Source organism: Ctenopharyngodon idella, chromosome 15 (assembly GCF_019924925.1).
Source record: "Ctenopharyngodon idella isolate HZGC_01 chromosome 15, HZGC01, whole genome shotgun sequence".
In the NCBI taxonomy this organism is placed as follows: Eukaryota; Metazoa; Chordata; class Actinopteri; order Cypriniformes; family Xenocyprididae; genus Ctenopharyngodon; species Ctenopharyngodon idella.
Window position 1 is genome coordinate 11480089 of NC_067234.1, and position 26370 is coordinate 11506458.

Here is a 26370-nt window from a genome sequence, read left to right on the forward strand (position 1 = left end):
TGAGGTCAGGCAGTGATGTTGGCGAGAAGGCCTGGCTCGCAGTCTCCGCTCTAATTCATCCCAAAGGTGTTCTATAGGGTTGAGGTCAGGACTCTGCAGGCCAGTCAAGTTCCTCCACACCAAACTCGCTCATCCATGTCTTTATGGACCTTGCTTTGTGCACTGATGAGCAGTCCTGTTGGAACAGGAAGGGGCCATCCCCAAACTGTTCCCACAAAGTTGGGAGCATGAAATTGTCCAAAATGTTTTGGTATGCTGAAGCACTAAGAGTTCCTTTCACTGGAACTAACCTCTGAAAAACAACCCCACACCATAATCCCCACTCCACCAAACTATAGACTTGGCAAAATGCAGTCAGGCAAGTACTGTTCTCCTGGCAACCGCCAAACCGAGACTCTTCCATCGGATTGCCAGACAGAGAAGCGTGATTCATCACTCCAGAGAACACATCTCCACTGCTCTAGAGTCCGCAATGTTCTTGAGCTAATCTGAAGGCCACACGAAGTTTGGAGGTCTGTAGCTACTGACTCTGCAGAAAGTTGGCGACTTCTGCGCACTGTGCGCCTCAGCATGCGCTGACCCCGCTCTGTGATTTTACCTGGCCTACCACTTCGTGGATGAGTTGCTGTTGTTCCCAATTGCTTCCACTTTTTATGATACCACTAACAGGTGACCGTGGAATATTTAGTAGAGAGGAAATTTCACGAATGGACTTATTGCACAGGTGGCAACTTATCACGGTACCAGGCTTGAATTCACTGAGCTCCTGAGAGCGACCCATTCTTTCACAGAATGAGCTTGATTTTATACACCTGTGGCCATGGAAGTGATTGGAACACCTGAATTCAATGATTTGGAGGGGTGTCCCAATACTTTTGGCAATATAGTGTGTGTGTGTATATATATATATATTGCGGTTTCAATAGATTTTTGCATTACAAAAATGAATTTTTGCATTATGGTATGAAACATTAAACATCAAAAAATCTTAATGGTCCAACATACAGGTTTCATTTTCCTTAAACAAAATACAGTTTCTAAAAATATTGAGCTGATATATTAACTGAACATGTTTTTGGCAGGTTTGGGAGATTCACAACAGTGAATGGATAGTTCACCCAAAGATCACAGCATTGAATGGATAGTCCACCCAAAAAAACAAAATTATATCATAATGCTAATATTTGGAACTTTTTTAAATTATAAACTATTTCCATCTAATTGTCGAACACATCCACCAGAAGGTTTACGACTTTTCACTTGATGTAACTCAAGTGTTGTGAAGCTAACCTGATAAGTGACAGCCTTCTGCACTTCCGCATCACATCTTGCGCAAGCCTCATAATGTGCTTACATTTACACCAAGTGTAAACTCGACCATCTTGTGAACATGCATATGACAGTTGGCCGAAAGTAATGGTTTATAGTCAAAAAAGTTTAAAACATTAGTACCTATTGTTTGGCTTTAGAAAGCATTGATTCATCCACTAGGGTCGTTTGCATGACTGTCTTAATGGCTGTATATGCTTTTAGGAGCATGAACATTTGGGAACCCATTCAGAAATATTATACAACCTGGTCTCATGGAAAGACGTGCCTGTGGGAATGTTTTCACGAGTCGCAAAAATACGTACCAATACGTACATATCACTGCAGTTTCCAACAGAAATGAACACTAGAGGCAGTAAAATAGCAAGCGCTTTTAATCGTTTTTATACACAGTTACGATCAGATAAAGTCAGATTATGGATTAATAAAGACTTGTTTTCACGTCTCCTTGCACAATATTATGTAATGACTTCAAAATGCTTTTTACCAAAGTGCACGATTTGTGAACGACTATATTTTGGACTTTGCATCACTTAACCAGCTCCATATGTTTCGCTTTTCTGACAAAACAAGCTTGCTCAGTAGCTCAGCTGATACAGAGTTGTACTTAGGACGAGGGAAGCCTTGGGTACGAATCTGGGGAAAAACGAGTCACGGTAAAAGAGTTCAAAGATAAGAGATCATAACAAGCTAAAACGGCACAATTATGGATGGTTTTTATGTCACATTTGCTTTTGTTAACACTATCAGGTAGGTTTAGGTGTAGTGGTGGTGGTACGTTATTTTAAAACGCAATGGAGCATTACACTTTTAGTGCCACTCACCAGACAAATTTCAAATCAGAACTGCGGTGATTCGTATAAAAACCAACGTCATAAAAACGTACCATATTCACGTTTATCTGTTCCGGCAAAAAAAAAAAAAAAAAAAAATGAACACGCTTTTAGCGCCACTCAGTGGACACTTCACATTGAAACTGCAGCGATAACGTTCCCACAGGTATGTTTTTCTAATGAGACCAGGTTGGTATTATATGGACTCACAGAGCCGCATTATTTTTCTAAAAATCTTCTTTTGTGGTTATCTGAAGAAAGAATGTCATATACATGGTGACGAGTAAATGATGAGAGAATTTTTCATGTTTAAATCATAAATCATGTTTATGACTGAACCAAAAACATCAAAGCATTTAGCCTAAAGAGAAAATCACATCTGGAAAATGAATTCTATGCAGATCAGCACAAATGCCTTTGAGCGTCAACTGTCAACACGTGTGGAAGACGTTCTGTCTGTACAACTGGGTCCGTGGAGAATCCAATCTCACACATTACCACCAAAGCGTTAACAAGCCGTCTCTCGCCAGTGATGACACCACACACACCTGAGGCGACACTCTTTTAGGTCATCACACTAGCCAGACATGTGGTGATGGACGGCAGGCAGTGCAGTTCGAACACTGCCAGCTGGGTTCATTATTCAAGTTTAATTGCGCCAACTACTCTTGAGTCAGACCTGGAAGCCTAGATGGTTGCTGTGAAAAGCACTATAGTGATCAACACATTTATGATGTGAAATTTGCACAGTTTTACATTGCTTCAAAGCCATCAAACCACCGCTTGTTTAACAAATCCACCAACAACGATAAATTTCAAGGATATTAATCTTGGACAAGAAAAAATGTTAACAGCTGGTCTGTGTACACAAGCAGACTCAGGCCCACTTTATACATGGCATCAATATCCGTCTCAGGTGATCTGATAACAAGTGCTTATAACAGAATAATAACAAGTGATAACAGTGTTTACACCACAGATGCTATGTCGTCACATGCTTTACCTCCAAATGTAGTTTGAGTGATCTAAACACATGTATTAAGATGGATCTAATACCAAATGTACTATAAAGCGGGTTGTAAGTAAATTAGAAATTCTAGAGAACATTTGTTTATTCTGCTTTGCGCTCAAGGTTACATCCATTTTCTATGGAAGCTTCCATTATGGAATAAAAGTATAAAAAGGTCATTATGCATTTTTCTCACAATTTTTACTTTTTTTTTCTTGAAATTCTGAGTTTATATCTCACAATTCTGACTTTTTTTTTCCAGGATTGTGAGTTTATAACTTACAAATGAAAGTTTACATTTCGCAATTCAGACTTTTTTCCCTGAATTCTAAGTTTCTGAGTTGCGAGATGTATTCGGTCACGTCAAAAAATGTCAAAATTGTGAAATGCAAACTAGAAATTCTGATAAAATGACATTATTGTGAGATATTAACTAGCAATTGGCAGAAAAAAAGTCAGAATTGTGAGATATAAACTTGCAACTTGTGGCTTCCATAAATTTCAGATTCAACAGATCTGCACGTTTGTGAACTGAACATATGGGTCAGATAATCTCTTCCCGTCTAAGAGAGTGGTTCTTAAGCCTCAATCAGACAACCAAAAACACTTTTGCCTATCCGACAAATTCATTTAAAACCATTAAAACCATTGTTTTTGATCGTGGTTTTAAAGTATTCTTACACCAGGTATTACAACAAGAAAACATCTCAGGTTACGACTGCAATCATAGTTCCCTATTCATTTGAAAAGCTTTTCCTTTTCATTTGAAAGCCACGTTTCTAGCATCTGTAAAACCGCATTCTTTCTTCTTATAAATATATCTAAATTACAACATATGCTCTCAATGACAAATTCAGAACAGTTAGTTCATGTGTTCATGACCTCAAGGCTAGATTATTGTAATGCTCTACTGGGTGGTTGCCCTGCACGCCTAATAAACAAACTAGCTAGGGTTCTTTCTAGAACAAGGAAGTATGACCATATTAGCCCAGTTCTGTCAACACTGCATTGGCTCCCTATTAAACATCGTATAAATTTTAAAATCTTGCTAATTACTTACAAAGCACTAAATGGTTTAGCTCCCCAGTACTTGAGCAAGCTCTTAACACATTATAGTCCTTCACGTCTATTTTGATCTCAAAATTTTGGCCAGTTGATAATACCTAGAATATCAAAATCAACCACAGGCAGTAGATCCTTTTCCTATTTTGCAGCTAAACTTTGGAACAGTCTTCCTTGCATTGTTCGGGAAGCAGACACATTTAGCTAGACTAAAAACACATCTCTTTAACCTGGCATACACATAACACATTATCTACTTCTATAATTCAAATCATGTAAATTGTTAGGCTGCATAAATTAGGTCACCCAGAACTGGGAACACTTCCCATAACACCTGATGTACTCGCTACATCATAAGAAGAATGGCATCTACGCTAACATTAGTCTCTCTCTGTTTATCCGAGGTTTACCAGAGTCTGCCGGATCCAGGCCGTTTCCTGATGAGATGAAGGACCTGCGCCTAGACACGATGACAACGCAGCCCTGAAGTGTCAACTAAACTATCACCTGAGAAGGCCTCCTTCACTTTCCTTTCCCTATGTATTGATAAAATGTTATCAAAATGATTCCAGTTCACATGGATCCACGAAAACGACGAATAATTCTGTATTATGCAGACCAGACAAGTAATTTGGCATGTCACTTTGTAAAGAAAGACTGCGCACATACACATTCAAAAGTGCATACATATAGACTAAACACGTAAATGAACGGCAAAAATGCATTCAAAGTTAAAAAAGGTGTCATTTAAGCAGTCCCTAAGTTAATAAATTAAATGATTTTTTTGATGATTTCTAAATTAATGATTTTTACAGTGGAAGTGATTCAATCAAAAACTTACTTTAGCTCGATAATGATTTTTCCTAGAGCTGCTGTAAAGCCAAAACAATCTCTGTCCATTAATTTTCCCATTATCACTGTGAAGCTGCTTTGAAACAATCTGTATTGTAAAAAGCGCTATAAAAATTTGGGAATGCCTCTGTGTGATTGCATCTTAAGCACTTGTGTCAACTAGCCCAATGGCAAGACGGAACGTCACAGGCGGGTGACATCACGACCAGGAAAGCATAAAGGCACACCTGGAATGACCGGTGTTAGCTTCAATTAGCCGAAGCATGTCGATCACATGGATGAAGGAAGTATGGCAGGGCGACGCAGTGTCTCGTTTCCTTCTCAGAACTTGTGCCAACTAGTCCAATGGCGAGACGGAACATCACGGGCGGGTGACGTCACGACCAGGAAAGCATAAAAGCACATCCGGAATGACCAGCATTAGCTTCAATTAGCCGAAGCATGTCGATCACATGGATGAAGGAAGTATGGCAGGGCGACGTAGTGTCTCGTCCCTTCTCAGGGAACTATGATTACAGTCGTAACCTGAGACGTTCCCTTTTGAGGGAACTCGCGCTGCGTCGGTGATGCTTTGAGAACGATAATACCTAAACGCCATGCTTACAAGTGCCTGTTGGTGTGAATACTGAGAGAACAACTAAGACATGAGCACCTGTAACCCTGGAGCAGCATCCAGGTTGTAAAACCTTACGAAAGTGAGCGGAGGGGACCAGCCTGCTGCAAACCACATCCTGTAGGGGATACCACCTTATATAATAAGGCTTTCTAAGCTGCCATACTCCTGTCCTGGCCTAAAAGCACCACAGAGGAAACGTGTCACCAACGGGTTTCTCCCCAGGGATACACCACCCAAAAGGATATGGTAGGCAGCTAAGGCCACCACATACACCTTCAGTGAGGAAGGGGATAACCCTGAGGAAATACAAACCTGCAGTAACTCCAGCACTGTACCAATGGGGCAGTTACCTGGGTTCCACAGTTGAGATCCACAACATGAAGTGAAACACTTTAATGCATAACGTTTCCTCGTTGAGGGAGCTCTGGAGTGAAGTATGATCTTCACAACCTCGATTATGAGACCAAAGTCTATGAGTTGGGCCCCCATAGAAGCCAAACCCACAGGGTATCTCTGGGTGGGGGTAAAAGGTCACGCCTCCCACTTGAGACAGATGGACCTCCTGACTGGAATCTCCAAGGGAGAGTCATCGAGGAGGGACACCAGGTCTGAGAACCATAGTCGGCTCGGCCAGTAAGGCGCTACTGGTAGTACACTTATTTCGTATTGGCAGACCTTCTCCAGAACTCCTGAGAGCAGAGCAATTATGGAAAAAAGCATTCAGACGTAGCCTTGGCCATGTCTGTACCATAACACCCAGGCCCAAGGGAGCTGGGTGTGTGAGGGAGAACCAAAGTGGACACTGTGTCGTATCCTGAGATGCGGACAGATCCACTTCTGCTTAGCCGAAAAACCTCCCTGTGGCAAGAGGGCGTGGTTCAGCGAGGTCTGTGACTGGAGAGTCAGTAGACAAGCGGTGAGTAAGCGGGTCAAGTACTAATGACAAACACCTGTGTCTTGTTTCAGTAATTGGCGTGAAGAGACCATATAAGCCACCTGGGAAAGTCTACTGTCTACTGACTCTCTCTTTAGTCACAGACCTTGCTGAACCACGCCCCCCTTCCCACACTCCCATATACGCTTCACCACCTCGGGGTGAAGTTTCCATTTTCCATTTAAATTCTGGTACCCTGGAATGTATACTGCTCTCAGGGAGAGCTGTTTTCCTTGGGACCACTGGAGGATCTGGAGTGCCAGTTTGCATAGCAGACACTGACCCCCTGATGCTTTATATAAGAGACAACTGATGTGTTGTCAGAGTGAACAAGCACAAATCGGCCTCTCAGGTCTGGGAGGAAATACTTCAGCGCTGTGAAGACAGCCATCATTTCCAGGCAATTTATGTGCCATTAGAGATGATGACTCCTTCACAGACCCTGAGCTGAGCAGCATTCCATAACCGCTCCCCAGTGTGTGAGGGTGAGCATGAAGCAATGACAATGGGCTCCTAACACGGGACCTTGGGACAAGAACCAAGGCTTCCACCATATTATGAAGGTGCAAAGACCTTGATCATGCGGAGTGGGTTCCCCCTTGGGGAAAACCCCCTTGGTCTTGAGCCACCACTGCAAGGGTCTCATGTACAGCAGGCCAAAAGATTCACATTGGACTCAGCTGCCATCAGTCCCAACAGTCTCAGAAACTGTTTGACAGTGAGTGACTGGCCTAGCTTTATCTTGTTATCTTTTTATCAAATCGATACGAGCAGGAGACAGATATGGAAAGTGGGAGGAGTTGGATCCAGATCCAGGGGGTGGAGATGGGTAGGTTTAGATCCAGGGGGCGGAGACAGGTATGTTTAGAGATATGGAAAGTGGGAGGAGTTGGATCCATCTCAACAAGTGACAGGTGGGAGATGAGCATGCAAAGCATAGTATCTCGCAGTGCTCACAGAGCATGCTACTGGATTGGTAAAAATTCACCAAACAACAGTAAACTGCACCTTTTCACTGCTGTCTGTAATGAATGTGTTCAGATTTAAATACTGCCTTTGTGAAAAACAACATAAATGGTGAAACATCCATTGCTAACACATGGTGAGCCTACTTAAGTTTGTGTCATTACTATGACACCTAATGTGGCGTTTGCCATGATTTTTCCAAGTAAGAACCTTTTGTTGATCCTGGAACAACATTCCTGTCTAAAAACATAGTCCTAACCCAATCCTTACTCCTAAACCTAAACCTAACCATAACTTATCCTTTAAATCAGAGCGAAATGAATGGTGAATAAGAATGGCGTAGAAACCCCTAACCCCGGTTGTAAGCCTAAACATTTTGAACAAGTGTGAACAAAGCCTTAGACTGCAAAAGCCACAATGTGAACCACACTTTACACCCATAGTCAAAAGTCTGGATAAGTCAGCCTAAATAGATGTTAACATTTCATAAGCATGTATTAAGATCATTTTTTTATGTTGTCAGAAAGATGTCAGAAGTGTAGGCAATGGGTGGTGTTGTAATTGCCCTGTTCTTACCTGCTGTCCCAAAACCGTATTTTTCTGTCATAATGGCTACTGATGATAAGGTACTCGGAACACACAACATCACTACAGAAAGACAAAACCTCAATGGTTTGTATGCCTGTGAGAAGTACAGAGAGAGAGAAATATGAAATTACTGATCTGAGTTAATATGTTGAGCAATTTATTGCAGACAGATGCGAAAAAGTGCTTATTGCTAATGCATGAGAGATTTGTTGCAAATTTTTACATACACGCTGCTCGCTGGAGGTCCCATATCTTCACGGTCCTGTCCGCACTGCCCGTGACCACCTGCCTCTGACTGTATTTAAATTTGGCTGCTGTCACTTTACGAGAATGACCCGTCAATGTAACCTACAGCAACAGCAAACATACTTATTAATGAGAGGCTGAACAGAATCTCTCTAATCCTGTCAAGAACATGTCCATGGCCAAAACTAAAAGAAATAAATAAGAAATTATATTTTTTATTGCATTAACAAAATAAAGACTATTTTTAGTTATCAGTTTTTGCATTTATTTTCTATAAATTAATGACAATTTAATTACTGATTAATGTGACACTGAAGACTTAAGTAATGGGAATAAATTACAATTTAAATATTTAGATTTGTGGGTGAAATGTGACCCAGACATATGGCACACATATATTCGAAGAGATTCAGCCAAACATTTACTTTCTTTCTCTTTCTTTCTCTCTCTCTCTATCTCTCTCTCTCTCTCTCTCACACACACACACACACACACAAACATAGGGATGAAATATTCAATATATTTTACAGCATTTGTAGGCAATTTTGTCTTGTTAAAATAGTCTCTTCTGATATTCAGAATGACAAACTGGTTTTGAGGGGGAAAATGTAGTCTTTTTATCTGGATGCTAAAAAAATAGGAGCAATTTCATGAAGGATATGCTGTTTCTCTTTGCTCTATCAATACTCCAGATGTTGTGTTTATTAAAATTAGTGAAAATTAAAACATTAAATTAAAAAACATTATTATGGCCATATCTGTCCCAGTTCTTAATGCTTCGCTTTTTTATCTGCCCTCTTTATTGTCTCCGTTTCTGTCACGCTAGTAAATTTTCAGACACCGTTTTTATATGACATATGGGTCATTCCTTTTATGCAGTACCTTTTGAACTTTGTACCTTATAAAAAATATAATTCAAGTAAACATTTCTATAAAAGCGTAAATCAGAATCCCAGGCATTTTTTTTTTTTAATTCACCTCTATGTTCACTTAATTGTTATATTTCCTTAAAAGAACTAATACAATTTCCACCTTTAAAAATTGTGAGATTAATATTTTATACAATATGTTAAGACACATATGGGCCATAAAAAGTGTAAGAATGACCCATGCCTGGACTGTTTGCCTCAAAAATCATGTGAGAAGCTGCTTCCTCACCATAAAACTCTCCCACGCCTCACAGTCATGTAAAACACAATGGAATCTAAGCAGGCACAGCAATACACATCTTCAACATGCTTCATACTGGTCTGTCTCATCTGATGATGCTCTAGAGTAATTCAGAGAGACAGACTAACACACGGGAGGTTTGGGTGGGTGAGAGGTAAGCTCTGTTACCTTGGGAACGCTGTCCTCTAGCCTCCAAAATAGAGCTGACTTGTCATATGACGCAGCTAAAATCCGAGTGCCCTGATGGAAAAGCACAGTGACACATCCCACAATGCATTACAGCAGTAACCACAGCATAATCAACTCAACAGCCTTACAAGAACAGTATCCTTATATTGCTAATAAAGATCCTTCAGTGGCCGAGGGCTCTTGTAGTCATAACAGCTCATTGGTACATGCTAATTAACAATGACTCAGGGAAGTCATCTGGAATGCTCTACAGATCATCTAAAGCAGAGGTTTTCTCTTCAGAGTAGCTGATTGGTTCTCCCAAGATGGCAGCGCAGCCAATCGATCTATCTTTACTATATGCAACCTTATTTTTTCCCATCCCGACCTGGTCCCAGTCCCTCCTCCTCCCCAGCACCACCTGTTTAGATCTGTTACAGGATTCTCCTCACTTTACGCCAGCAGAAGCGTAGCAGATCTAGCCCACCAATAAGTAAAATAATATCTATTTTGAGAGTTGTTTTGATTGAAATATGATTAACACAATATATTAAAAATTTATTAAAGGGGTGGTTCACTGTTTTTTTCTCTAGGCTTGATTGTGTTTATGGGGCACAGTTTAACATGTCTTAATGCTTCTTTTTTTTTTTTTTAAAAAACGCCGTTTTTTTTATATATTTTACCTTTATTCTACACCGCTGTTTCCCTTCTCCTAAAAACGCTCTATTGAGTTCCTGGTTCTATGAAGCCCCTCCCTCGGAAATACACAATGGACTGAGATTGGTTAGCTGGCCCTGTGTATTGTGATTCGCTGTCCGGAATACGTTGTCACGATTCACGTTGTCCGGAAACGCCACGCCCCTTACTATTGCGGGCAAATGTCGCATGTGCTTCAGTCAAAGTCCAGTCTTTGCTTCGGTGGAAATGTAAGTAATGGCATCAATATTGCCGTATCAATTTGAGCCCGAATCAGACCCAGATAGCAGTAATGATGAAGAGGGTCAAGCAGAACCTCTGCAAGCACGGCTTTTAATGGATGTTTATGAATGTTAAGTATTTTTGTTTGTATTTGTGTCAAAGTGTTTAGATATGCTGTCACTTGTAAATGTTACTGCTGCCCCATAGTGTTCTGATTAAAGCTTTACTGTAGCTAAATACATGACTGAGTAGTAGGATCTTTGTAAAGGTATTGTTTTATTTATAGCATGAACGAGCATGTGGGTAAACACAACATAAAAGCCGTAATGAAATGCTGTACACTGATAACAGAAACACCAACAAACACCAACAGAAGTTCACTGGTGTGATTACATAGAAGTTTGATGGTGTTTGTAGGCGTTTGTTGGAGAAGTATGAAATAGAATTTAGCTAACTGGCTAGCGAAGCCAAACCGCGTTATATAGTTTCCGCGTTGGAAACTATATAACTTTATAAAAAAATTCAATTCAAATTCAATGCGTATGTACAAACATTGGGTGGCGCGCTTATTCTGGTGACGAGATTTGCAAAGTGTACTTTGGGCTTTACATTGCTTACTTTCTGTGTACAATTTATTCAAACAAAATTATGTGTGTGTGTGTTTGTACCGTAGGGTCAAACTCAATGCTGGTGATGCCCTCGTTACTTCCATCTAACGTCCCTCTGTTCTGAAGAGTTCCTGTGAGGACAAAACGCAGCAGTATGTTACATCAAGCCTGGGAATATTCACTAAATCCTGTTGTGTGTCTATTGACTGCACAATAGAGCACATCACATGAGATCACAGTTTATCTACACACAGTGATGCTTGCCCATGCAAAATGTGCTGACATGATGGTGGGGTATTTTGGGTGTTTGCCAGGGCATTGCTCTGCTACAGTGTTTGCAGTGTGACATTCTGGTCTCCACAAAAAGTGATTTTCTTACTCAGCATTTGCCTTTTTGTTCCAATGCAAATATAGAAAAACAATACCTTAATTCAAAGGAAAAATTTCTTAACCCACTAGCAGATATTTTTCTTGTTTTAAGAATAATTCTCACTTAACTTCGATACATTTCTCAGAAAACAAGACTTCTTATCTTCTGCATTTTGCATCGCAAGTTAATGTATGTTTAGATATTAAAGTACTGCCATCTGCTGGTGGTCACAGGCAGTCACATGTACTGACAAAATCATTTTGTATCACTTGACGTGGCTCTTTATTATCTATCTGAACCCTGTCTATGTGGATAAAGCTGACAACGAAACAGAAAATGACTTTTTCAGATTAGTTTTGTGATGTACCTGCTTCAATATCCCACAGTTTGATGACTCTGTCAGTCCCTCCTGTAGCCAACAGGTTTGAACTGGTACTGAACCGCACAGCGTTGATTCCCAGCTCATGAGCATCCTGAAACCATAAAGCATACACTCATTTCTAATTCTTTACATGTATGTATTAGACAATGCATGTATGTATTATAGATTTACATGCATTAGAAATTTTTAATCCAAATCAACATTTAGATATACAAACATTTAGGTATAAATTTAATCAGTTCATGCACTGAATGTTATAATCCTTTAAACACCTCTAGCAAATACCCAAAACAGCCTAGCAACCAAGTGACCACCCAGAATACCCTATCCTGTCATGCAATCAAACCCATTACCTTGGAGTTGCAAGCACTATATTCTACTTTTTGAGCTACCAGAACACTTTTATGGCACTTATTATTATTACAATTTAAAATAACTGTTTTCTATGTTAATATATATTAAACTGTAATTTATTTCTGTGATCAAAGCTGAATTTTCAGCATCATTACTCCAGTCTTCAGTGTCACATGATCCTTCAGGAATCATTCTCATGTGCTGATTTGATGCTCAAGAAATATTTATTATAATTATCAATGTTGAAAATGGTTGTGTTGCTTAATATTTTTGTAGAAACTCTGATACACTACCATTCAAAAGTTAATAAATAAATTAATTAATAATAAAAATAATACTTTTATTCAGCAAGGATGCATTAAATTGCTTAAAAGTGACAGTAAAGACATTTATAATGTTACAAAAGATTTCTATTTCAAGATATTTTGCTGTTTTTGACCTTTCTATTCATGAAAGAATCCTGAAAAAAATTATCAAGGTGTCCACAAAAATTTTAAGTGGCAAAAACAGTGATAATAATAAGAACCATTATTAATAACTGAGCTGAAATAATAATTGATAATAATCGAGCATCAAATCAGCATATTCGAATGATTTCTGAAGGATCATCTGACACTGAAGACTGGAGTAATGATGCTGAAAATTCAGCTTTGATCACAGGAATAAATTAAAATTAATTAATTAATTAATAATATTAATAATTAATAATTTAAATAAAAAAATTTATATATATATATATATATATGTAGGTGTCAGTAGCTTTAGCTCTGCTTCTTATTAATGCTGCAGAAAAATGATTACAGTATTCATATAACATGATATTTTCATACAGTACACTAATGTGAAACTAAAGAAGGGGAAGAAACTTTAATAAGGTGTGAAAATTATAAAAACAAGCAATGTATTACTTTACACTCAAGGGGAAACGAAAGCTGCGTGCGATAAGCACTGCAATATTTTAACATCAAAAATACAGCAATATGAAGATTTTTCTTGAAACAAAAATTATGAAATGACCGGAAGTAGTATTTAAATCTTGACGTGACAGCATTTAAAAGATCAACAGGAAATGCAAATCAGTAATTGTGGCACATGTCCATTTAAGGAAGTGGCAACTCCTCTCCATACCACAAATAGGACCTGCTGTCAAATAGTTTCCTGCTGTCAGCTATTCAAATGAAAATGGGTGGCTGCACATGACAGAGCTGCAGTGTGCTACAGAAAGACACTGTTTCTCAGCGACACACAGACGCTTTGTTCCACAGCCACATCATCCACAGACCACCAGCCACCACCATAGTGGATGTGCTTGTAAAATATCATTAAGATATTATCCCTTTAAGAACCACAAGATAAATATTGTTGTCCATTTAGCCTATCACTCCATTTACTAGTCCATCTGCACAACTGTTTCCTCATCATTTTAACAAAGTTATATAGGTTTCTATAATATAACATCACAAAATATGATTTGTTGTTGATCGTGTTGTAAACAGTAACACGCACCAGTGTAAAAATTGCCTTGGTTGGGACTCTGGCAACCAGACAGACTCCTAATGGTATAAAGAGATCTTCTTCTGACCTGCACACTGATTTACCTCTAATCTTCCTCCTAGACACACAAACAACAGAACAACGATAAATAATACTTATGGGTAGTACATCTTATATATACAGTATAAACTGAGTTACAGTGTTGGGGGTAACGCATTACAAATAGCATGTGTTATGTAATCACCTTTTGTTTTGGAAGTAATGGGTAGTGAATTTGTTTTAAAGCATAAAGTGAAATCAAAGAACAAACTGGTGTGACACCATTTCGAACTAAATCAGGCCAAAAAATTTGCCTGTTTGATACATGCTCCGAACAACTGATTCGAAACAAAAGATTCATAAAGCTTCGAAGCTTCATGAAGCAGTGTTTTGAAATCGTCCATCACTAGATATTGTTGAATAAAGTCGTTATTTTGTTTTTTTGGCACACAAAAAGTATTCTCGTTGCTTCATAACATTAAGGTTGAATCACTGTACTCACATAAACTGTTTTAAATATGTTTTTAGTAGCTTTCTGGGCATCTGAAAGTGTTAAATATCTTGCTGGCTATGCAGGCCTCACTGAGCCATCGGATTTCATCAAAAATATCTTAATTTGTGTTCTGAAGATAAATGAAGGTCTTACGGGTGTGGAGGGACATGAGGGTGAGTAATTAATGACAGAATTTTCATTTTTGTGTGTGTGTGCTTTTTATGCTACGCATTATAAAAAGTTTTTCATGCTCAACTATGGAATATCCTTTTGGCAAAATTTTATGTATGTTTATTGTGTATTGTACTGATCTGAATTTCAATTGTTTCTGTTTATAATAAAGAATTACTGCTATATTTTACTTCTAGTTTTAGTATTTATCTATGTGTATTCTAAGTGTATTTGTTTCTGTGTCAGGGAGACACTTGTCTGCAACTTGCTTAGTTTATTATAGTAATTAAATTTTAATTTTAAAAGTAACATTCCCCAACTTATGCAACACAATAATACATCAGCGCTTTTAGAGCTTTTACTGAAAACTTACTCAAAGAGTCCTCTGATGGAGCTGATGATGCGGGGGGACGTAGCTGAAGCAGATCTGAGGAAAAATCACAAGTTGACACTGAGAAAAACCATCTGAACTATTTGAAGAACTCTGAGATGGAAGATCAAGAATCACCATAATAATTATGCATAAACGCCACTACTGTTACCTGAAAAGTGGCCCATGGGATCTCTCGACTCTCTCTGCAGTTTCACATTTGGGGGATGATGGTTTGGAGGGTGACACATTTCCAGACTCTCTGACAGGTGAAAGCAAAACCATTAATAAAATCCCTCAGAATAAAAAAACACAACTCATGATGATCCATATCTTGACTTTATAGTGTTGTTTATGCTGCCCTCATATGCTGATTAAAGGAATAGTCCATCTAAAACCTCATGTCATTCAAAACCGACATGACTTTCTTTTTTTTGTGAAACACAAATACATACATGATGCATTCTTTAAAATGTTATAAGGGTTTGGATCGACATGTGGTCAGATTTATGCTGTCGTGTCACTTTATACAGTTGTTACTTACTCGCTAATATCCACATTCTTACTGGCAGCCATCTGAAGCTCTTTGTGAAGGCTGGCCGCTCTGGCTCTAAGAAAGAAGAGGAAATGTGATCAAGAAGGATGTGGTGTTTATGGAATTGGCAAAATTTTCTCTTAAGATTTAGGAAAAAGGAACCTACAAATTAGCTGCCAGCAGAAAAGCACAGCAGTGGAGAGAATGCGCTCAGTGAACTTTGAAATATGGCCTTTGTTTAACGAAACACCAATTCATTAACTACATTAACCATCTTCTAAGCCATTGAATTTTAACAAATGTTTCTACTGTTGTATAACATGTCCCATTTCTCACTGACAGATGTTGCGTACAGTATAATGACCTCAAAAAGTATTTAAACATTTTTATTAAGGATGTATTACTTTTAGCTCCCACATTGTAACATATACAAAAGTCTCAATCTTATGCTTCTTTGGATATAACATTTCATGGAGCTAGCTGTGAGTGTAAAAGTTCTGCAAAGTTTCAAAGATCAAAGTGCAGATAAATGGAGTTGTTGAGTTATTAGAAGACGTTGTTTTCCACTTTACATGCACTTCCAAAGGATGAGGACTCGGGCTGGAATTGACACGGTATACAAGCGCTGAGGAAGATCCGGAGATGAAATTCAGATATGGTAATGGCATTTCATTTATGACATGCACTGTAAGTGGTAGACCACTCACAACAGACTGAGCCATCTGACCAATCAGAGCAGATTAGGCTCTCAGAAAGAAGAAGTTTAGAGACATTGTGAGAAAAGAGGTGATGCAGCAATGTATATTATGAGAAAACTAAAGTGAATTTTGACCTTATATGCATGTAAATGTATTAAAATTATGTCATCATTTACTCACCCTCAGGTCATTTCAAACCTGTATGACTGACTTTCTTTTGCCAAACACAAAAGCAGACATTTAAAAAAAAAAAAAAAAAATTATTTTTTTTTTTTTGCCCATTCAATAAACTTTAATGGGGTTCAAAATACAAATTGGCTTTTTAAAGCAGTAAAACGTTTTTCAAAAATATCTGTTCCACAGAAGAACGTCATACAGGTTTGATGATTTTCATTTCAGGAATGAACAATCCCTTTAAATCCATTCCGCAGAATCAATGTATAACCAATGGCTTGAATTAGAAGATGGGAGATATTTTTGATAGTGTATTTTTGCTTTTCTCTTTGGTGACTAATGGGGCAGTAATCACACATTTCACCTTTAAGAGATTATTACTATGTACAATTCTTGTGTGTAACCCTTTTACATGCGTCCCATGACCCCACTGACCTCACTCTCTTCTCATTACGATGGTTCATGCGGGCAGCTGCCTGCTGTTTTAGTTGGATCATGTTCTCCAGGATCTCGGAGCTGTGCAGTTTCTCTTGTCGGTACGTCCTCTCAATGTTCTTGTGCTGCTCCAGCAGAGAATCATACTTTTGTTTCAGGAGTTGGTTCCCAGTCTGCACCTCAGCCACGCGTTCCTGAAGCACCCTGTGCTCTGACGCCAGAACACTGAGATGCTTTTGGACCTCATACAGCCTTATTAAAAAGAATAAATAAATAAAAAAATTATTTTAGATATGCAAGATCTATGATATAATGGTCCAATACTTCAGGAATTTGATTAGAGTTATATGGCAGAATGTCCAGTGTCTTTTTTTCTGCACAATGAAAGTGGTAACTTTCACCTGAAGCCATAAGTTAGCTTTGTGACCCAAATTTAGGACATTATTCACTGATAATCATGAAGAGTCAACTTGAGGATGAATAAATGGCACTTGCCACACATAGGATACAAAATATGGTTTAAAACCAATGGGGGTTTTTTTCTCTTTTTCAACAAAGTGTCAGTAAAAGGAGGCTTAATGAAAATGTTGACTGTAAACATTGGGAGGTCAAACTAAATAATAAATGAAATGCCTGATTTGTGTATAAATAAATAAACAGCTATGTATATATATATATATATATAATATATATATATATATATATATATGTGTACATACGTGCAACATTTATATATGTGTGTGTGTGTGTGTGCGACAAGTAACAGGTTTGCAATTTAAAAAAAAACCTGTAACTCAGTAGTGGCAAGCAGGGTTGAGACCAAATGCTGATTTGTAGTTATTTCATGACATATAATAGCACAATAAGTTCATATAAATCAAATAAAAACATTTGTTTAATATATGTGTTTGTTATATTACAATAACAAAGATAACAGGGATGAATGGTTTGAAAATGGTATGTGAAAATTACATAGTTCCGGCATGAAACTCTAGATGGCGCAGGCTGATAGGTCTAACTCATTTGGTAGCGATCATGTCATTATCTACATCGCACAGCTGATTAATTTTTGTATCAGCAGCCAATGAGCTGCAGCTCAACATTCAAACACAGGTAGTGTTGCTGTTAGCAGTCTGCAGCACGCTATCAGAAACCCTCCTCTTTCCCCAGCTCCACCTGTATAGATCTGCTACGGGGGTTAATTCATGTATGTTACATGTGCAGCAGCAGCACCATGTCTTACATTTTCACAGCAATGTCTGTGAATGTACTGGCAGTAGCAAGTCTCGGTACTTGCTCTGCAGCAGCAGCATAGCAGATCTATTCCACCGAAACCAAATACATTAACATTGCCATATCCATCACCATGCCAATCTCAAGTATCATACCTATCTATCCGAGAGTTGTCATGACAGAATTGTGTTTTTTTACTACAATCAATTTTATATAAATGTGTCAATATTATGACACTGTCAAAAATGAGGATAAAGGCATGTTCACACCATGAAAGATAACTATAAATGTAACTATAACAATAACTATAAATTTAACTATAACAATAACTATATTTGCGTCCAAACCAGTGAACGATAACGGTCTGTTTATTCTAAGCTCGCACGCTGCGGTTTCAAAGTGTGTACAACATGTTTTTGCCATTCTTGTTGCATTTACACCAGTAGATGTCCTCAGCATGCTATGTTTCGAGTGAATAGCTAGTGTAATCGATCTAATCTAACAGTGAATTTAGCTTAAGAAGTCAATATAGTGGAATAAAAACAACGCCTAGTCTTTTTCACTGCAACTTCAAAGGAAGCAAGACAATGTTGTCGAAACTAGTGCTGGATACCTGAGGTCATTTTATGTTTGCTAGCCTAACATAATGATCTCATCGTTAATACTTCTCACCATTTATTCCAAGTGTATGACCGACTGTTTTCCATATATCCATTTCATTGAAAAGGGGGTTTGACTTGTCAAACAGTGGTGGATTTTTCTGGACCTCTGCGATTAACTTCTCCGCAATTTCGTCTGCCATTTTAAATGCATGAGCCCTTAAATTAATGATTCTGATTGGCTGTCAGTGTTTTATAGTTCAACAGCTGAAAAAAATTGTTCTGAAAGTGATCCCAACGATATCGTTTCTCTATATCGTTATCATTATAGCTGTGGTGTAGATAGTGCTATTCGTTTATATTTAGATCGATTTTTAAAACGATATCTTTATCGTTATCTTTATAGTTATCGTTCTTGGTGTGAACTGGCCTTAAGGCATTTTATGTGTTTTACTGTATGTTAATCTTAAATAATAATTTATCAATCATATCTAAGATTTGTGCCTCTAACCCTTTGAAGTCATGAGTCAGCAAATTGTACCCTATTTGTGGAAAGTGACGAATTTAAAGTGTGGTAAGAATGATGTACGTTTTGTGTCTTTTCCTGTTTTTGTGCCATAAAAGAATAAGGAGGTTTACTTGGTATGTTGTTCATCCAGTGTCACTTCCTTTATCTGAGTCGCTGCTGCAGTTCCACCACTTGGTATGCAAGCTGCAAGAACAAAAACAAATGAAAAGCCAAAAAAAACATCATATTTCAATGAAGACAAATTCAGACAGTGTAGCTGCCCACTTCTTTATAATATTAATAACATATGTTTAAAGAAGTTTTCTATAGCTACAATAGCTAGATATAGAGGAGAGGACTAGTGTGTGTTGATAAAGCAAAGATACGCAGCAGGTTTTATCACATGCTTTCACAAAAAAAATTTGTGAAACTGCTTCAATGTGAGATTAGGTGTAAGAACTGGTTATGCTCGATGCACAGACTACTGTGATCATTTCTAGTGAAAAGGTAATGTTCATATTTACGTTAGACTAATATGCTTTGACTATATGCTTTGCTTGTACAGGTGAAAAGTCTGTATCAGTTCAGGTGCTTGAAGGTTTGATGGCTGACTGTCAGCTAACAGGAAGAGATAACAACAGGCCAACTTGTAAACCTGTTAAGTGAAACAGGTCACAACTTGTGCCATAAAATTCAGTTTGTTCTATAAATGTTCATTGGTAATCCAATCATCAAACTGCTTTCTTATGGGAGAGGCTGATTCTGTTTTTCCCACATATACCATCATATCCTACCTCACCGGTCGTCGTCTTAAGAGACGTCAATGCATCTTCAGATGAGGGGACCACTGACGGCCTGCAGGGGCCAAAAAAAACAGCATTTTGAAATCAAGAGCAGAAACAGATTCATGCCTGAATATGATTGAAACTGATATAGTGTTATTTATATGGTACTCCAAGAATTCATGCTATTACTATGTTGTCATGATGTCAGTAAAGCATGGTTTGTAAAGTGTTACATATGACAGATTCTGGATTTAAAAAAAAATATTATTTAATATGACTGCATCAAAGGTTCTCCAACAAATGTCATTTTATAGGGTCAGTCACTTTTTACAGTGTAACGTCAAAGCATATTATGACTCCAAGTAAAGATTACCTTGACCCCGATCCCAGAATGCCTTTGGTTATGAGGGCTCTTTGCTTGGACTTCTCCAGCAAACTGTGATCTAGAAGAAGACAAACTACTTGTGAACATATATCCAGAGCATCATCTTAATATTTGTTTTAAAAGAGGCCAGCTGATGTTTACATGCACACCAAGTGTGTTTGTTAATTAGATTTTCCATTTGCACCCAAGTGTCAAGATTCACAGAATGAGTGAGAACTCACACAACTCTGAATTTCCTTTATATCAGTCTAGATTATACTCAAGATACGCAAATGAGACCTTCAGTTAGTCACATTTTCATATTCTGTTCTTAGATCCCCATAAGCGTTCATAAAAATGGAACCTGAAGAAATTTCATGTATAAATACTTTGCATTATAATTATGTTATGGTAAATATAGAATATATCCCTAATTTTTCAAAATATGATTATAAAACTCAATTATAATATATTTAAAATTATATAGTGTTTAATAAACTTATATGAATATAATAACATATAAACAAATTACAACATATATAGGCCTACTACTAAATTACAATGTAATTAATACATATTGTATTTTAACTAATTCGTATTTTGTTTATTAATTGTGTGTAATTGTATTTATCTTTAAGTACTTTAATAGGCTATTAAATCAATTGAATCAACCATAGACATTAGATAGATAGGCTATAAACTTCAACTGCATCCAAAACAACAGTTTCTCCATTTTCATAGCACTGCATTGATGATTTAATAAGTTAAATGATATGAACAGCATTAATAAAGCTTACATGACTCTATAATATCCTGAAAGACGCTCGTCTGTGTCCTGTTGCGATTTTTCAGCTGTCTGATAATGTGACGCTTCCATGTTTCGCTCTGTTTAAGTTCAGAGTTTCTCGCGCGCTGCGACGCAGCCATGATCATAAATAATAACAATACAATAACAATAATCTACTTTTTTAGACATAGTACATATGTGTACGCGCCGTCATTAGGAACTTATAAGTATGTTTTCCGTTCTTATGAAACGAATTCACTGGAAACGGCAGAAAGCGGCGCAGCTGTGCGCGCTGAGGCGCGACGCGTCATGTCAGTGGCTGTAAACACATGGATGGACCCGCCTGCTTCTGTCGCTGATGAGTAATCATGACAAATCTGAGAATGCCTTTTAAGCGTAGAAACGGAATAGGCAGAGCGGCCAATAGAACTAAACAACGTAAAATAAAATGGGAGTGGCCTATCGACCAGGCGTTTTCTCTGATTGGTCAGGTGCGATGGATCAAACTCTTCTGTTGTAGTTCTTTACTGTGTATTTTTAATTCAACGTCTGTTGAGTGAATTATTTATTTATATTCTTTTTATACTTTTATTGAATAACATGCACATAAGCAATATAAACAAGTATACATATAAAATAAAAAAAAACATTTTTTTGTTGTTGTTGTTGTTGTTGTTGTTGTTTTTGAGGGCGAAACTGATTCAACATACTGTATTCGTTTTTAAACCCTTAAAAACGTAGTTAAGAATTTGCATTTATGGATTTAGTTAAAAAAAAAAAAAAACTTGATCTCGCTTTTCTTTCTGACTCGCATAGAGACCCAACAACACATATTTCATCGATAATTTTTCATCAGTATTTTCAATTAAAATGTCAAGTACATTTTGAATAAAAAAGTAACACAGAAGAACAATGAAAATGAATAGCCGTCTCTTGATACAAGTGCAAAAAGTCTATAACGTTTAAGTCACAAGATAATGTTTAGCAGGGTATATTATAAATGAACTTATTTGATCTTGTTTGTTATAAAATAACGATAACTTTTTACAAACGTGCTATATCATGTGACATAAGTTACTTTTCTCAGCGATTAGTCATGATTGACTAATCATAGTCGTCGTGATTACAAGATGTGGTTCTTTTTAACCATTATCTTGGGGAACATTTTGATTTCTATGTCTGGTAACAATCCGTAGAATTAAAATATTTAACATGTTATACATTTACTGTACTAATGAGTCAAAAAAAAAAAAAAAAAAAACGTCTTGAAATGTGAATGCTGCTCATGGTGAAATAGCTTTCTGAGCCGCAAAGCGCCTCCTGTCGTGCCTAACTTTTATGTTCTATAGAAATAGTTATATTTGCAAGTAATTGCCACCCAATGCGACGAAGTGGTGCAGCTGTACAAACACTTCCCTCAAACACCCCGGGCTTCTTTATTTAACACTTAAGCACAGAAACGTCAACTCACACTATGATTTAATGTGCATGACTGCAGTTTGCCACTACGAGGCTGACTGACAGTCAGTCACAATTCAATGACAGTTTATGTATGACAAATACCGTGGGAACCACAAAAATTTAAAATATAAATGTAAGTGGAAAATAGTGCGTAACGCTTTGTATTACATTGTCCATTACAAAAATGTGATTTCTGCCAAAATACATAGGCTACTTTGATAGTTTTCAAGCTGGTGTTGCCAACTACTTTTCAGGTGTTAGTTGCAAAAGGCAGGTCGATTTGTTGGTAAAAGTTAAATTACGTTTATTAGCCTATTATTAATATTATTGAGAACATTATATAAACAAAGAAGCACAATACGCTAAATGACGTTTTGATGTCACCCAAAACTGCGTCATTGCGTATACGCAATATAATAGGCTACATATATTATACTATTATAATAGCCTATATATTATTTGTAAAAGTAATATAAATTTAACACATTTTTTATGATAATATATTTTTATTTTTAAATACAACACTGAATTACTGAACAGTTACACATTTTTGAACAATTACATTTTATGTATTTTCTTATTACAGTTTTTCTCGATTGCTTAAACACATTTCTTGAAATTATGCCCCCTTTTCTCAAAACTCTACAGTAAATACAAATCAATAACTTCTCACCCATTTCCCCAAACTTCCTATTTTCAGGTCAAAATTAAGCTCTCAACTCAAAACTATTGAATCTTGCTGAAAAACCAAACTTTGCCCTCAGTCAGGGACAAGCCAGAGAATTTTGTCAACATCACAGGCTATATTGGCCCTAGCCAGGCAATGGGGTTAAAATCCTCTTGCATGCTTGATCCACCCCTGGCACGCATCAACTGAAATGTCTAGGCAGGCTTCTTCCATGGCCTGGAGGAGGTGAACGTGGATGTGGGTTTTCAGTCATACACTTTCCACCGCCATGCCGAAAAACTCCTCTATCGGGTTTAGTAAGGGAGAGTATGGAGGCAGAAAGATGTTGGAAAACCTTGGGTTATTGGTAAACCAGTCAGGAACAAGTCAGTAAATGACTACCCTGCTACAGTATAAACTGCTGTACTGCTATACTGTGATGGTACACAATACTTCATACAATATAAAAACTCATACTTCAAAATATTCTAGATGTTGGTCTTTCATTCTGTCAGAGTTTCGTTTGAAAGGGATGCGGTAGGCCTGTTTCATCCAGAACCTGTGTTTTCAGAGGATGTGGTCAACTGTGGAGAGGCTGATGGTATTTATATCACAAAATTGGTGATTGTCTCTCGCAGGTGGATTACATTGTTGGCAATGACCATATTTACCAGCTCCCTCTCTTGCTCCTCCGACAAAAGCCTTAGCCTGCCTCCACCGGGTGCTCGTCTCTGTATCCTACAAAAGTAGAAGTACTGATTACTGTAACTGTAACACATCCTTTTTGCAAAATGGAAGTATACAGAATTTTTATCTGTATGTGAGGCAATTTGATACATCTCTTTTCATTACAGAAGTATAGTGCAACAGCTACAGTACAGAGTACAGCACTCTAAAGTTACAGCAGAGAGCAGTCTGAACTCTGAAGTACACCTACCTGTTTTCCTCCCTGAAGCTTCTTATGATTGAGGCGATGGTGAAGTGACTCAAGTTTGGCTATACTCGAGTGGCACGAATTTCATCCGAGACTGCTTGTCACCTTGCTCTTGCCCTTCATCATCTTCTTCCTAGTCGTCATCCTCCTCCTCCTCTCCCTACCCCTACTCCTCCTTCCCCTCTTCCTCCTCTCCATACTCTTCTACCGCCACCTCCTCTTCTCCCTACTCCTCCACCTCCTCATCCTCCTCCTCTCCCTACCCCTACTCCTTCTTCCCCTCGTCCTCCTCTCCATACACCTCTACCTACACCTCCTCTTCTCCCTACTCCTACTCCTCCACCTCCTCATCCTCCTCCTCTCCCTACCCCTACTCCTCCTTCCCCTCCTCCTCCTCTCCATACTCCTCTACCTCCACCTCCTATTCTCCCTACTCCTCCACCTCCTCCTCTCCCTACCCCTACTCCTCCTTTCCCTCCGCCTCCTCTCCATACTCCTCTACCTCCACCTCCTCCTCTCCCTACCCCTACTCCTCCTTCCCTCCTCCTCCTCTCCCTACTCCTCCACCTCCTCATTCTCCTCCTCTTCCTACTTCTACTCCTCCTCCTCTCCCTACCCCTACTCCTCCTCCTCTCCCTACTCCTACTCCTCCATCTCCCCATCCTCCTACTTTTACTCCTCCTCCTCCACCTCCATCCTCCTCCTCCTCCTCTCCTACCCCTACTCGTCCATCTCCTCATCCTCCTCCTCCCCCTACTTCTACTCCTCCTTCTCTTCCTACTCCACCTCCTCATCCACCCCTACCCCATTACTCCTTCCCCTCATCCTCCTCTCCCTACTCCTACTCCTCCATCTCCTCATCCTCCTCATCTCCCTACTTCTACTCTTCCTCCTCTTCCTACTCCACCTCCTCATCCTCCTCCTCTCCCTACTCCTACTCCTCCATCTCCTCATCCTCGTCCTCCCCCTACTTCTACTCCTCCTTCTCTTCCTACTCCACCTCCTCATCCTCCCCTACCCCACTACTCCTTCCCCTCCTCCTCCTCTCCCTACTCCTACTCCTCCATCTCCTCATCCTCCTCTTCTCCCTACTCCTCCACCTCCTCCTCCTCTCCCTACTTCTACTCCTCCTCCTCTTCCTACTCCACCTCCTCCTTCCCCTCCTCCTCCTCTCCCTACTCCTACTCCTCCTTCTCTTAATTCAAATGCTCAAATTCAAATGTCTGGTTATAATCTTTAAGCAATCGAGGAAAACTGTAACAAGTAAAACTACACCTTCCTACACAAAATAGGAATTTTCCGCATTGTTCATAGGTGTTTTATCTGTATTTTAAATTATGCATTGCATTTGTGTTTTAGGGTTACAGGAAATCTCCGAAAACTTAATAGATAATATCCTGGCATAAAATTACAGTTCTGTTTTTCTACATTTTTTTTTCTTACAGTGTACTATTTGATCAACAATTATAGGTACAAGCCAATAACAAGGTGTTTCATAAATGAACAATAATTATTAAACAGTCAACTTAATTGTCATGTGATGTGTCTGTACTGCTAGACACATCTTTCCAACTCTGCAGCTTGGCTGCCTTGCTTTTCAATGGTTTCCTCTTTTTGTGTAATTTAGAAGGAAAATGCATACCTTTTTATCATCTTTTTATAGTCACTTCTCAAAAATTGCTATAAGTTGCCAAATAAATTTTAAAATTGTGAATTATGATGTGTAAATTCATAACTGAGTGAACTACAGTAAAGGTAATTTATATATTACATATTTAAATATGAAACTCTTAAAAGGTTTACTGTTAAATAAAATGTTTATTAAAATCTTTTTCATTAATTACAAAAATGAAACAAAATATAAATATTATATATAATAGATGAAAAACTTAAATGAAAATGTTTCATTTAAATTACTAAAACAGATTTATAAATAAATTTAAAAATTAATAAATGCTAAAAAAAAGACTAAAAATAAAATAGATTAAAATTAAAATCCACCTAACAGTACCCCCACCCCTTCACCAACAAATAATATTTGAAGGCCCCCTACATCTAAAAAAATGTCCCTTTTTTGTCATTTTAGCTTAATTTAATGCTTGTTTTCTCTTATTTTAAATAATTTTGTCATCTTGAGGCCCCCTAGTTGAGAACCACTGCTATAGTGAGTAAAAAAAAAAAAAAGTAATAATATAAAAGAAACAGAATATTTATCTCT

The 26370-nt window shown here is 38.0% G+C and overlaps 2 protein-coding genes across 2 annotated transcripts in view; one reads left to right on the forward strand and one right to left on the reverse strand.

Annotated features, from left to right (window-relative positions):
- LOC127495624 (protein Atg16l2-like) overlaps positions 1-21440 on the reverse strand; it is a 43495-nt gene extending 22055 nt beyond the window's left edge. Inside the window, 15 exon segments of the mRNA XM_051862565.1 lie at positions 8178-8283; positions 8417-8537; positions 9774-9845; positions 11360-11430; positions 12037-12142; positions 13912-14017; positions 14976-15029; positions 15145-15234; positions 15517-15582; positions 16815-17066; positions 19286-19322; positions 19325-19358; positions 19949-20009; positions 20313-20382; positions 21101-21440. Coding sequence (XP_051718525.1) covers positions 8178-8283; positions 8417-8537; positions 9774-9845; positions 11360-11430; positions 12037-12142; positions 13912-14017; positions 14976-15029; positions 15145-15234; positions 15517-15582; positions 16815-17066; positions 19286-19322; positions 19325-19358; positions 19949-20009; positions 20313-20382; positions 21101-21236 — 1382 coding nt within the window. The 5' untranslated portion in view covers positions 21237-21440.
- A 2352-nt stretch (positions 21441-23792) lies between these two features.
- LOC127495530 (uncharacterized) lies at positions 23793-25545 on the forward strand. The gene is made up of 3 exons (XM_051862449.1): positions 23793-23819; positions 24290-25110; positions 25512-25545. The coding sequence occupies exons 1-3, from the start codon at positions 23793-23795 to the stop codon at positions 25543-25545; spliced, it is 882 nt and encodes a 293-aa protein (XP_051718409.1).
- The last annotated feature ends 825 nt before the right edge of the window (positions 25546-26370 follow it).

Bases quoted from the DNA above. Each gene is read 5' to 3' on its own strand.
- LOC127495530 (XM_051862449.1), top strand. From the start codon at position 23,793: ATGTGGTCAACTGTGGAGAGGCTGATG. The intron at 23,820-24,289 runs GTATTTATATCA...TCTTCTTCCTAG, and splicing joins CAACTGTGGAGAGGCTGATG to TCGTCATCCTCCTCCTCCTC. The intron at 25,111-25,511 runs GTCCTCCCCCTA...TTTGTGTTTTAG, and splicing joins TCCTCCATCTCCTCATCCTC to GGTTACAGGAAATCTCCGAA.